At 32.1% G+C, this 12,739-nt stretch overlaps 1 protein-coding gene across 1 annotated transcript; it reads left to right on the top strand.

The window, feature by feature from the left end:
- Positions 1 to 5,480: 5,480 nt before the first annotated feature.
- On the top strand, positions 5,481 to 9,245 carry LOC131662244 (probable amino acid permease 7). The gene is made up of 7 exons (XM_058931969.1): positions 5,481 to 5,712; positions 5,822 to 6,058; positions 7,352 to 7,445; positions 7,578 to 7,795; positions 8,002 to 8,135; positions 8,216 to 8,443; positions 8,645 to 9,245. The coding sequence occupies exons 1-7, from the start codon at positions 5,628 to 5,630 to the stop codon at positions 9,044 to 9,046; spliced, it is 1,398 nt and encodes a 465-aa protein (XP_058787952.1). The 5' UTR covers positions 5,481 to 5,627; the 3' UTR covers positions 9,047 to 9,245.
- The last annotated feature ends 3,494 nt before the right edge of the window (positions 9,246 to 12,739 follow it).

Raw genomic sequence — 12,739 nt, 5'->3', positions numbered from 1 at the left:
CAGACCTATGCTTATATAGTAAACCAATACAAACATGATCTTAACCTAAATGACATATAAATTATTCTATGATTTAAAATATACATGCTAAACAATGGAAATTAAATAGAGATTATGAAGGAAGAAAGTATATAGAGATAGATGGTAAATCAACAATCACCCTCGCTATGACTACTCCACTCTTCAATAGTATAAAACCATTGGGGAAAATAATCACATCTTCCACTATTTTTCAAGATTTAATGTACAAGTATTTTGATACAATAAACTATAATCAATTTGAATGCTAATAACCACACTGCATTAGACTACAGATGAATCCAATGACAATTCCTTCTGTTGATAAAGATACTCAACTACTACACATAAGATCATCGGTGATCTTGATCCACTATTCTTGCTATCCATAATAACCTGCTCCTAGCTTCCTTTCTGCACCATTATTCCCTCGAGTCTGGCGAAGACTTGTTTGAGCGATTTCCATTAGCCTCGATTGATTGGATAATTCCTAACTTTGTTCTATGATAATTTTCACATGGTTTCACCAAAATCTTCAATAGAGTATATAGTCATTCTTCTCTCTATGTAGACAATACATAACCTAAATCCATGTCCAAGAAATGATTTTTCTACCTGATACACAAAAAATAACTTCAAAGAAAAACATTACATTCCCTAATGTACCTTTTATCTAATTCACAAAATTTACATTCTAGGAGGTTAATCACAAGGTATCAACAAGGAATTAGGTGTTGGTGAATAAAGAACACTTTCCAAGTTCTCTCAAGGTTCTTGGTAAGAATGGATTTTAAGGTTCTATGTAGTTGTTCTGAGATTGATCAATCCAAAAAACACTTAATAAAAAAATTCTCTTTTTCTGGGTTTCTTGGTCTTTAACAAGAACACAAGAAAAACAACTGATATAGAGATGTGTTTCCTTATTTCTAATATTCTCCTCTCTTGGTTACACATGCACAATCATTGACAAAAAAAAAACAAGAGAAAGTTGAAAAGAATTGGTGCAAGTGAATAGACACACTCTCTTAGAAATGATCAGTCTCAACTAACTAAGATCAAAGGTTTTTATCAAATTATAAATATATGATTCGAATCAAAGAAAAACTCATCTTGAATCTAAGGTTGGAAAAGTGAGGAATCCATTGATTTGAGTCATGTATGCTTCATGATTCGACTCATAGAGGTTGTGATTCGAAGGCAGAAGCAAAAATCACTTTTCATGATACTATGATTCGACTCACACATATACGTGATTCGAATCGCACAACCTTGCAGCCTTACTTAAGTGCTATGACTTGTGATTTTAACATAAAACTAATTGTTAGGCTAAAAGAAAGACTTGAACATGGACTACAACAACTAATATAATGAGTTAAGAGGTTTCTCAAAGGTACAAATTCAAATAGCTTAATCGAACAAATATATATACAAATTCTATTCCAAATAAATTACACTTGCAATGCTATGCTACAACACCAATACAATAAAAATTAAACAACAATACCATTGGTGACTGCAATTTCAAAAGTAAAATATTTTAGATTTTATTTAGTGAATATAATTAAATAAACAACTAGATAAGAAATTATTTTGATAATAATATGATGAATATTTATTCTATCATAATAGGATAAGTACATGTGATAAGATCAACATAATATGACTATTTTATCATTTAACTTTGGTGTTTAATATACTAAACTTTTAGTAGTAATATGATAAGTATGTATTATATTTAACAATAAAATTAATGTTATAAAACAACTACATAATTTTTATATTGAAAAGGATTAATATAGTATTCATTTTAATATTTAATTTAAAAATTAAAATATTTTGGATTCTGTTAGTGCACAAAATTAAATAGAAAATTAGATAAGAGGTATTATATGACAGGGATATGATAAATTTGTCCTATCTGAATTGATAAGTATAAGGTGTTAAAATGAATAACCAAATTTAAAATTTGAAATATAGATTTCTCTGTTTTTAGTTTGTATACAATGTTTCGAAAACTAAAATATTTAGGATTCATTTTATGGACAAAATAAATAAATATTTAATAATAATAGAAAATGATATTGATACGATGAATATTTATCCTATCATAATAGGATAAGTCCATGAGATGAGAAACACATTATATGATTCGTTTTATGTTTGATATACACTTAATAGTTATATGATGTATATATATATATATATATATATATATATATATATATATATATATATATATATATATATATATATATATATATATATATATATATATATATATATATATATATATATATATATATATATATATATATATATATATATATTATCTTTAACTATAAAATTACCTTATAAAATAATTACAAATTTTTAAAATCAAAATTTTAAATATTTTGATATTATGAAATTAACAAAATTGATAATAATTAAATAATTCAATTAATTATTTAAAATTTTATTGATAATACTGAATAAATAATTTCAACTTTTTCATGAATAAATAAGAAATTATATTATACGTATGTTAGATAATTTGAATAAAAATATGATGTAAATAAAATATTTTAAAAAGTTACCGTTACAACAAAAATAACATATTATGTAAGTAAAAAATTTACCTTTACATGAAAAAAAAAATATGTAAGTAAAGATTTTACCATTACACGAAAATTAATATTTAATATTTAATATTTAATTAACTTACCACATACACAGAGCTTCTCACTCCATACGTGAGGTTGCTATAAACACTAAAACAAATCTGACATTCCTTAATTACTAGGGGTTGTCGCGTATTATAATTTTAGTAAGTACAATTGGCAACCACTACGGGGTTTGGTACAATTGACTTGGGTCACCATTATAACTCTCAGTCAGATTGATGTCCTCAAGATCAACCTCTACGTTCATCATGGTGAACAAGAAGATAGCAACTCTGACCATCGATGAGTTCGGCGGCGAGAAAACCACCATGGCAGAGATATGCACTACCATGGACGACCTACATCTCCAAAACCAAACTTTGGAAGATAACATCCTCCATATCCAACATTGCTAGCAGGAGGTTGACCATACAGAAGAGGTGGAGATATTAGACCCCTTACCTCTCTCAGATGAAATATAAGAGGTGCTTGTTTCAAAGAATTTCGCGCCGCCTTCATTGGCTAAGCTTGATGCGCGCCACTACTTGGATGAACATGTTGCCTCCATTAACACAAAGTGGAAATCATTGGAGCTCATGATTTCTTGAAATGCAAGCTCCTCTTTGGCACCTTCAATGATATGGCCCTAAGGTGGTATATGGGTCTTCCTCGGCTCTCCATCATCAAATATCAAGACTTGGTGAAGAAACCAGTCCACCAGTTAGCAGCAAGCAGGCACAGAAAGATGGTCTTCACCACCCTTTTCAACATTTTCCAAGGCCCCTCCAAATCTCTGAGGTAGTAGCTCGCTTGTTTTAATGAAGAGATAATCAAGCTTATCCAACCCAACCATGAAATAATCGTAGAAGTATTTCAAAATGGGCTCGGTGCGGGATATTCTAATGAATCCCTCGCCCATTGGCCAATGGTTTTCTTGGCTGAGGTAGTGAGACGTGTAAAATGTTATATAAAGGGCGAGGAAAGCAATGTTGAAAATAAGCTAGAGCCATGAAAGATTGTACCTCTAATCCAAATGGCTAATAGTAGTCACGAAAGAATTACTATGTTTCTCCCATTGGAGAAAGGACGATGTTGAAACAAAACAGAAAACGTGCAGAGAACTTCTCGCCTATAAACACTCGCCTTGAGCAGATATGGCAAAAAATCCTCCATATGCACGATATCCCACAACCCCTAGTTCCAAAGTCTAGAGAACTTCTCGCCTATAAACACTCGCCTTGAGCAGATATGGCAAGAAATCCTCCATATGCACGATATCCCACAACCCCTAGTTCCAAAGTCAAATGTCATGGGGTCCGAGCCTAGCAGATGGTGCAAGTTACACAAAGTCAAGCGACATAAAACTGAAAACTGCTATCAACTTAAGAAAGAGATAAAGTGCATGATCTAAGAAGGTCACCTAAAGAAGTATGTCAAGGGAGACTCCCCTCAAAGGCCAGGTGGATCTATCTCTCATGGGTAAGATGCTTCTAGGAGTCTTGGGTTCAAGAGAGGAAAAGAACCAAGAAAGGTGAGAAAAAAATAATTGGTGAATGAATTATTCATTCTTTATGCACAAGTTACATACTAAGGTCATATGCACTTCTTTTAGAGTAAAAATGTCATTAGTTGGTAGCTTCTTATGCATAAGGGTCCAAAATATCAAGTGGAAGGAGGAATAGCTTTGTTCCAAATTAATTTCCCCAATTAGTTTGTTAAGAGACACCAACCAGTTGAGAATAGGTAGACTTCAAGATAAGCTGGCCATGCACACCATACAATCATCACCTTCTTTGGAGATAATCATATCCTATATCAAGGAAGGAATGTTTGGAAAAGCGGTTACCAAGTTAGATGTAAGAGACAACTTATAGTCTTGAATGTATGTGCCCAACATGGTTTTAAGGTTTGACATGTTTAGAATATGCAAATGGTCTGCCAGAAATATGCCACACTAATTATCCAACCAAAAAATGACTTTATCTCCCTTGCCTGTGCGCCATTTAGTGTTGTCTTTAAAAGCAATTATGCTATTTTTCAAACCATTTCAAACAGAATAATGGATATGGTGTTTAATGTGTCCACCATTTTTATGAACTATTGCTTTAAGAATGATGACTCAATAGTAATTGGAGCAGAAAGATACCTCAAATCTAAGCCACTAGAAGCCAACTTCAAAAACAAATAGTTCATATTGTCTCGCCCCTTACTCAAATTATTATTTTTTGTTTATCATCACCGGTATAGTCTGGTTTCAGATGTCAGTTCTGACATCAAGTAGGTCCAGCCCCCTCCCGATCGCAGTTGCGGAGAATCGAACCGTAATTCTTCCAACCAAATCCAGCGCCAATCACTACTATACCAACTAACGATTGGTTACTCCCTTTATACTAGTGATAAATCTCTTTATAATAATAGATACAAAGATTTCAAGATGTATTTACTCCCTTTATACTAGTGATAAATCCCTTTATAATATTTTATTAATTTTTAATAGATCCAATCAAAGATAATTCTATTTAAAAAATTTAAAATATTTAATTCAAATTTGATTTGTCATGTGAAAATTCCGTGACTCCTGCTAGATCTAATTCTCTTAATTAATACCTTGAAATAATTTTTTTCAATAATAACAAATACTAAAAATCTATCAACAATTATAATTTACACATCACCATTATTGCAAAGTTATTTTAATTCATTGGATGCAATTAATTGTATAGAAAAAAAGTTCAAAAAATAATATAATACAAAAAAAAAGTGACATTGATGACATGTATACACCATTACAGCATGTGTGAGTATAAAATAAGCTTCTGGCGTTATCGTATTTGATTTTATCTTTCAAAGCCAAATCTGATCCCTTTTCTCTGTAAAAGGAAAATTCAAAATCCGATTCATCTATATATATCCAAATCACTCCATCAAGTTTCTAACAATCAATCTGATTTTTACATAATCAAAATCATGAGTGACGAATGTCTTTCACGTGACAACAGTACTCCATTTTTGGAATCCCAATTTCACGAACAATATCATGTTAAAAGAACAGGTCTGTATTTCATTTTTCTCTCTTCTCAATTTATATATGAATTCGTGTTCATGAATCAATAACGTTAATGTTAATATTGTGGATGGATTGTGATGATGATTGAGAACAGGGACAGTATGGACGGCAGTTGCGCACATAGTGACAGGAGTAATAGGGTCTGGAGTGTTGTCATTGGCATGGAGTATTGCACAGATTGGATGGATTGCAGGACCATTAGCGATTCTTTTGTTTGCTTCTGTTACTCTTCTTTCTGCTTTTCTTCTAAGTGATACTTATCGGTCTCCGGATCCTGAATATGGTCCTCATCGAAGCTCTTCTTACCTTGATGCTGTTAATTTACATAAGGGTTAGTTTTTCTTCTTTTACTTTTTGTCAAATTCATATGATACAAAACTCATATTACATTTAATTTTAGTCCAGGTTGTTATGGCAATGTCAGAAGACTTAAAATATAAAATAAATAAAAATTAAATGATGATGATAAAGTAAGCGAAAATTTAGGTCTTGATTTGGACTAATCAAAAGGTTACATAAAGCTTTTAAGTTTGTCACGGCAACAATAACATTCTTAAAGCTAGCACGTGTATCTTGTTTGTTAACTCTTGACCCTTACCTTTCTCCACTCCATACAAAACCACATAAATTATCACATAACAAACAAACTTTAATTAATTAATTAATAAATCACTACTTTTAGTTAATATACGTGTAATTCGTTCACTCATTACGCGTCATGATTTATTTGTCGTATAGTTTGTGATTTAAATCATTCTCCGTACAAAAAAATAATGAAAAAACATTTTAAGGTAATTCCAGCTTAATTAAAAATTATATTCATTTTTTAATAGATATATACAGGAATAAAAATTTATGACTCAGTATTTCTAATCTTATAAATTAGTTGTTTTTTCACATAAACTAAAAAAACTAAAAGAAAAAAAAAAGCAAAAATCAAAATTAAAATCAGGGAAATAGAATTATATTTTATAGTAGTATTTTGTAAAAAGCTATGATAAGTTTGTGTAGATAAGTGCTACAACTCAGTAATTTGGTGGTGGCGATGAAATCAATTATAGATAAGGGAATAGAATGATATTAGTATCTAGAAAATTTAACACATTTTCTTAGGAATTTATGATAGTTCCTTTTTTTTTATTATCAAATTTTTTACATAATTATTAAATTTTTAGTAGTTTTTAATTAATTTTAGATTTAATTTTCGAGTAAATCCTCTTTTTTATAAATTTTATGATTTCAAGTAAATTTATCGATTTTATTACTAGTTTATGATTCTATGTTAATTTAATTTTAAAAAGTAAAATTTAAATTAATATTTTTAGAAATTTAATTTAATTGTTTATGTCTGTTACATATTGATGTCAAAATGTAAACTGACGCGTTTGGAGTTGTTGTGAGGGATAACTATCATGGTCACATATGAATTTGTTGTTTTTTGCAAATTGCTTTTTGAATTGTTTTAACTTTTACCAATTTTAAGAAAGTATAGTTTTTATAATTTAGTGAAATGATTTTTGGTGTTTGATACAAATTTATGAATAAGACACAATATTACAATAGTACTGTGCACGAATCTCTATATGCAAGAACATTAACACATGATCCTTATTTGTGGCTACAGGAGTAGGAAATGGACGCCTCTGCAGTGTTTTTGTAAATATATGCTTATATGGTTTTGGAATTGCCTACATCATTACAGCATCCATCAGCATAAGGTCTGTTCTGTTCTTTAACTTCTCACACAAGTTACAAATCTTGTTAACTAAATCTCACTAAAACTAATGTCACTAAAGAATCTGTAATAGTTCTATCGATTTCGATGTTTATGTTTGTGTTTGCGGCTGCAGATCAATCCAGGAATCAGCCTGTTACCATCATAGCAAAGGGAATGAAGGAACATGTTATGTGACGGATACATATAACATGCTTGTATTTGGGGCTATCCAAATTGTTCTGTCGCAGATTCCGAATTTTCGTAACATCGAATGGCTCTCGATCGTTGCAGCAATAATGTCCTTTGCTTATGCTTTCATTGGAATGGGACTTGCCACCGATAAAATCAATGGTATTCTTACTTTCTTAACAATATCACGAAACTAAGGAGATTTCAAAATGATCGAGAAAATGAAAATCTCGTATCACATTAGCCGATCTAGAAGGACTAATGTGATCAGGATTTTCAATTTCAAATTTTGTAGACTAGAATTGTGATTCACGCGACGTTTTAGACAATGTATCACATATATAAGTTTGTGGTAATCGTGTGTTCAGAAAACGGACATTTTGCGGGTAACATTAGAGGCGTGCCAACTTCAACCGGAATGGAAAAAGTATGGCTGGTTGCGCAAGCACTCGGTGACATAGCCTTCTCCTATCCGTTCTCAGTAATTCTTATAGAAATTCAGGTACGCGTGATCTTAGATATCAATAATTTGACTTCACAAATCCTCAAAAGTCTAATATAACTTATCTTCACATTTTGAAGGACACTTTGAAATCGCCTCCTGCGGAAAACGTAACCATGAGGAGAGCCTCAACGATATCGGTTATCATCACAACATTGTTTTACCTCTGCTGCGGCTGTGCTGGTTATGCAGCTTTTGGTAATGATACTCCAGGAAATCTTTTAACAGGCTTTGCAAGTTATAAGCTTTATTGGCTCGTAGACTTCGCCAATGCTTGTATAGTTATTCACCTCGTTGGTGCATACCAGGTACACCGTTTCTCCTTCTTCGCCCCTCAAACAAATGAACATAAAGTTATCTGTTAAGAGTCTCACATCAGATAATATATAGACTGAACATCTGTTTGTTGGCTCTATCGTTGTGTCATACACGTTTCGTTAGACTCGTATATAATGGATCATTGATAAAATGTTAGACTTACGAGACGTGTTTTTGTTTTTGGTATGCAGGTGTATAGCCAGCCACTTTACGCGAACGTTGAGAACTGGTTACGTTTTAGATTTTCAGAGAGTGGATTTGTGAATTACGCATACGACTTAAAACTCCCATTGTTACCAAAATTTCAACTAAGTCCACTAAGGCTATGTTTCCGAACATTTTATGTCGTGACGACGACGGTGATTGCGATGCTGTTTCCATACTTCAACCAGATTTTGGGAGTTTTGGCTGGCATAATATATTATCCATTAACCATATATTTCCCGGTGGAAATGTATATTAGTCAGTGCAACATTGAACCATGGACAAGCAAGTGGATTTGGCTTAGGACTTTTAGCACTGTTGGGTTTGTGGTGGGAGCTTTCACTCTCATTGGATCCATTCAAGGGATAGTATCTGCAAAACTAAGCTGAGAAGGTTTATGAGAAGATGAAATTTAGTTTTACTTTTTGAAACCAAACATTAAACATAGGAGAATGTCTTATATAATCATGGAGCATTGATGAATTCGAGATTTGTTGTTTTTCTCGGTTTAGCTCTTATTTGTATGTTTGGATACAAGTTTGGTGAAATTATAATGAGCTATTGATAGTTTAATAAAAATTACATTTTAGAATTTCAACAAAATTATGGTATCTCTTTTGAATTTAAAGAAAACATGTTTTTCCTTACAAATTTACTATTTTAAATTGCTCAATGACTCTAAAAAATTTAATTTATGGATATCACCAATAATACTACCGTTTAAGTTTTAACATCAAAAAAACTCTCGTCACCCGTTGAGATGATCTTAGAGGACATTAGCTTTTGCCTTACAAATATAGTTCCAACGATGTCACATAAAGACAACATTTAGAGGGGTTTTGGGTGGTGACACTTATTTGTGTTAGCCCAACAATAGGAGGAGGATCGAGTTCGGGAGCATTGTTAATTTTCGGAACATTTCATACATTTCTAATATGAGACTATTATCCACACTCATATTTGCATTATTCTCAACAATTCGAACATCAACACGCTCTTTAGACACACAAAAGATAAACATGTATAGGTTGTTATTAAAAAAACAATTATGAGGATTGTATATCATGTGATATATAATAGAGTACATAAACATGATTAAGATATAACAACCATTAAACACGAAAATAAGATTAATATGATTGCATAACTAAAATAGACATAAAATAGACATAACGTCATGATAAATGATAATAAGTTATTCGTATATGATATATTAGAGTACAAATCTAATCCAACAAATGATAACTTTAACTTTTCATAGTGATGGTAGCAATACATAGAGAGTAGAAGCAAAATCATATCAGGCGGTTTGTGTTTAGGATTAGATAATTGTAGGTTGGGTTTGTGTTTAGGATTTTTGTGATGAATTGATGTCTATGATGATTGTTGCTTGGAATGTGTTGTTAGTGTGATATATGATGTTGATGATTGATGAATTGATGAGGAATAACATGATCTAGAGTCAGATCCACCATTCCATGGGTTTGAAGGTCTAAGGTTTTAATGATGATTCTTGGTGTTGTGATGAACAATTGTATTTTGATGTTTGTAATGGGCAATACATGTTAGAGCTAGGTTAATATGCCTTAAATCGCGGGAAAATACTTATTTGAACATGTTTTGGGGTTAAAGATTCAGACTGGTATAATGCTTGTCGCACAGAATTTTCTGCTGAAATCGCAGATCCCGCTTAGCACGGTGGATCGCGCTTAGCGTGGTTCCGTTTATAAAACGTGGTTCGAGGAGGAGGCCGCTTAGCGCGGGTTACTAGGACAAAAAATAATATTTTTGAAAAGTGGTTTCGGATTACGGAAGCTTATATTTTATGCTAATTTTTTAGTAATTTTCTGAAATTTAATCGGCATGTTTAGATAGGTTTAGAGGGTTATCTGTCAATGGTGTGGAACTTGATTATGTGACTATGTGTATGTATTGCTTGTTGTACTAAGTTGTTGTTGTCATGATTGACAACGTGACGAATGTGAATTATGTGTAAATATGATTGCATGATGTGATGAATAAATGAATGTTGTGCATCATACATGCACAGCATATGTTAGGACAATAGGTCCAGTGATGTTTGCAGGACAATTGGTCTAGTGATAGCCTCAATCCCATAGTGCGATATTGTGAAGTGCTTTGGTTCCAAGCGAGAATCGGTCCTGTTGATGGGGATCTTTGGAGAACAATGACTGAGTCATCAGTGAAGTTTTGGTACCACATGCATGAGTCTAATTATGTTGCATTGTATTGTTTGTGACATTGCATAATATTTTATGGTGTGATGTTTGAATATCCGTGAGTAAATGAGAATTAAATGATACGTAACATCGGGGTTGGGATCGTTTGTTTTGGAACTATTGTGTTTTTTTGTTTATCTTAATATGATGTGTTAAATCGGAGTTGGGATCGTTTGTTTTGGAACTATTATGTTCTTTGTTGTTTATCTTAATATGATGAGTTACCTTTCATGGTATTTGATGGTTTTGTTTTATGTTTTATGAATAATGAAGAACGAACTAGTTTTCATGAAGTATTTTAAATAAAGATATTTTAAACTATGAATTCTACTGTGAGAAATTGATGTTATCATTGTTGTGTTAAAGAAGCATTTGGTTTAAATAAATTTGGGAACCCGTGTTACGGAGCTGGACTTGTTAATGTGAAGTTTTTATGAAGGTGACACCATCGATGGATGTTTGAATTGATTTAATTCATATTATATTGCGAATATTGTATTTGAGTTTAGAAGGGTGTTACAGTAACAATTTAGAAGATGTGAGAATTATAGATAATATATTCCTTTCATTATATCTCATATTTGATATATGCCAACAAAGTATAGGTAGATGTCGAGAACGAGGCCGCGGTCGAGGACATGTTGGATGTGACAACTTTGGAAGAGGTTTAAATTTCACTAGAACAGTTATGAGAGAGGAGAAGTCTCAATTAGAGGACATGGAAGATGATACACAAATAAAAGGAATTATAAATCTCAAAATTAATGTCACAATTGTCACAAGTTTGGTCATTACGCTTCAAAATATAGATCATTCGAAAATAGAGTTGATGAGAAGACCAACTATGTGGAAGGAAATGAGGATAAGTTTGAAACAATGTTATTTGCACTTGGAAATAATGAAGGAAACCAAGAAAATTCATGATACCTTGAAATTGGTGCTAGTTACTATAAGTGTAGAAAAAAGAGCATCTTCGTAGAAATTAATGAATCATCCATCGAAATGTTTCATTTGGCAATGACTCTAAGGTTCCAATGAAAGGCAAAGGTAATATCTTAATTCTTTTAAAATATGGAAGACATCAATTTTTTTCAAATGTTTACTACGTTCCAAATATGAAGAAGAATATTTTGAGTTTGGGACAACTTTTAGAAAATGGTTATGATATTTACATGAATTATTTGAGTCTCTCGATCTAAGAAGGAAAAAATAATCAAATCATTAAGGTAGAAATATCAAGAAAAATGATGTTCTTGTTGAATATCCAAAATGTTGTAGCAAAATGTCTCAAAGTATGTTCTGGTTTGTACTAGACCCGACATAGCATATGCAGTAAGTCTAGTAAGCAGGTACATGGCGAATCCTGGAGAGGCTCCCTGGCAACCATTGAAGTGGATTCTAAGGTACATAAATGGGTCTCTCAATAGAGTCTTAATTTATAGTGTAGCCTGTGGTGAAGATAGTAAAGCAGTAATCGAATGGTATGTCGACTTTGATTATGCGGGTTGTATGGATTTTAGGAAATCTATTTCTGGATATGTATTCACTATATTTGGCACATCAATTAGTTGAAAAGCAACACTTCATAAGGTTATTGCCTTATCAACCAGTGAAGCAGAATATATTGTCCTCACTGAAGTTGTAAAAGAAGCATTGTGGCTTGAAGGTTTTGCTAAAGAGCTAAAACTTCAAGGTCGAGTTATCAATGTTTTAATGTGATAGTCAAAGTGCAATACACATGTTGAAGAATTCAGCCTATCATGAGCAAACTAAGCACATCGATGTGAGGCTGCATTTCATCATAGGGTTAATCGAGCATGGAGAAGTCCAAGTGCTGAAGGT

Source organism: Vicia villosa, linkage group LG3 (genome assembly GCF_029867415.1).
Source record: "Vicia villosa cultivar HV-30 ecotype Madison, WI linkage group LG3, Vvil1.0, whole genome shotgun sequence".
In the NCBI taxonomy this organism is placed as follows: Eukaryota; Viridiplantae; Streptophyta; class Magnoliopsida; order Fabales; family Fabaceae; genus Vicia; species Vicia villosa.
This window is presented reverse-complemented; position numbering and strand designations above follow the sequence as displayed.

What these genes read in the sequence shown, in the direction of transcription:
- LOC131662244 (XM_058931969.1), top strand. Translation starts at nt 5,628, where the DNA reads ATGAGTGACGAATGTCTTTCACGTGACAACAGTACTCCATTTTTGGAA. An exon ending in TGCTGTTAATTTACATAAGG is followed by an intron (nt 6,059 to 7,351) that starts GTTAGTTTTTCT and finishes TTGTGGCTACAG; the next exon opens with GAGTAGGAAATGGACGCCTC. An exon ending in TAATTCTTATAGAAATTCAG is followed by an intron (nt 8,136 to 8,215) that starts GTACGCGTGATC and finishes CACATTTTGAAG; the next exon opens with GACACTTTGAAATCGCCTCC.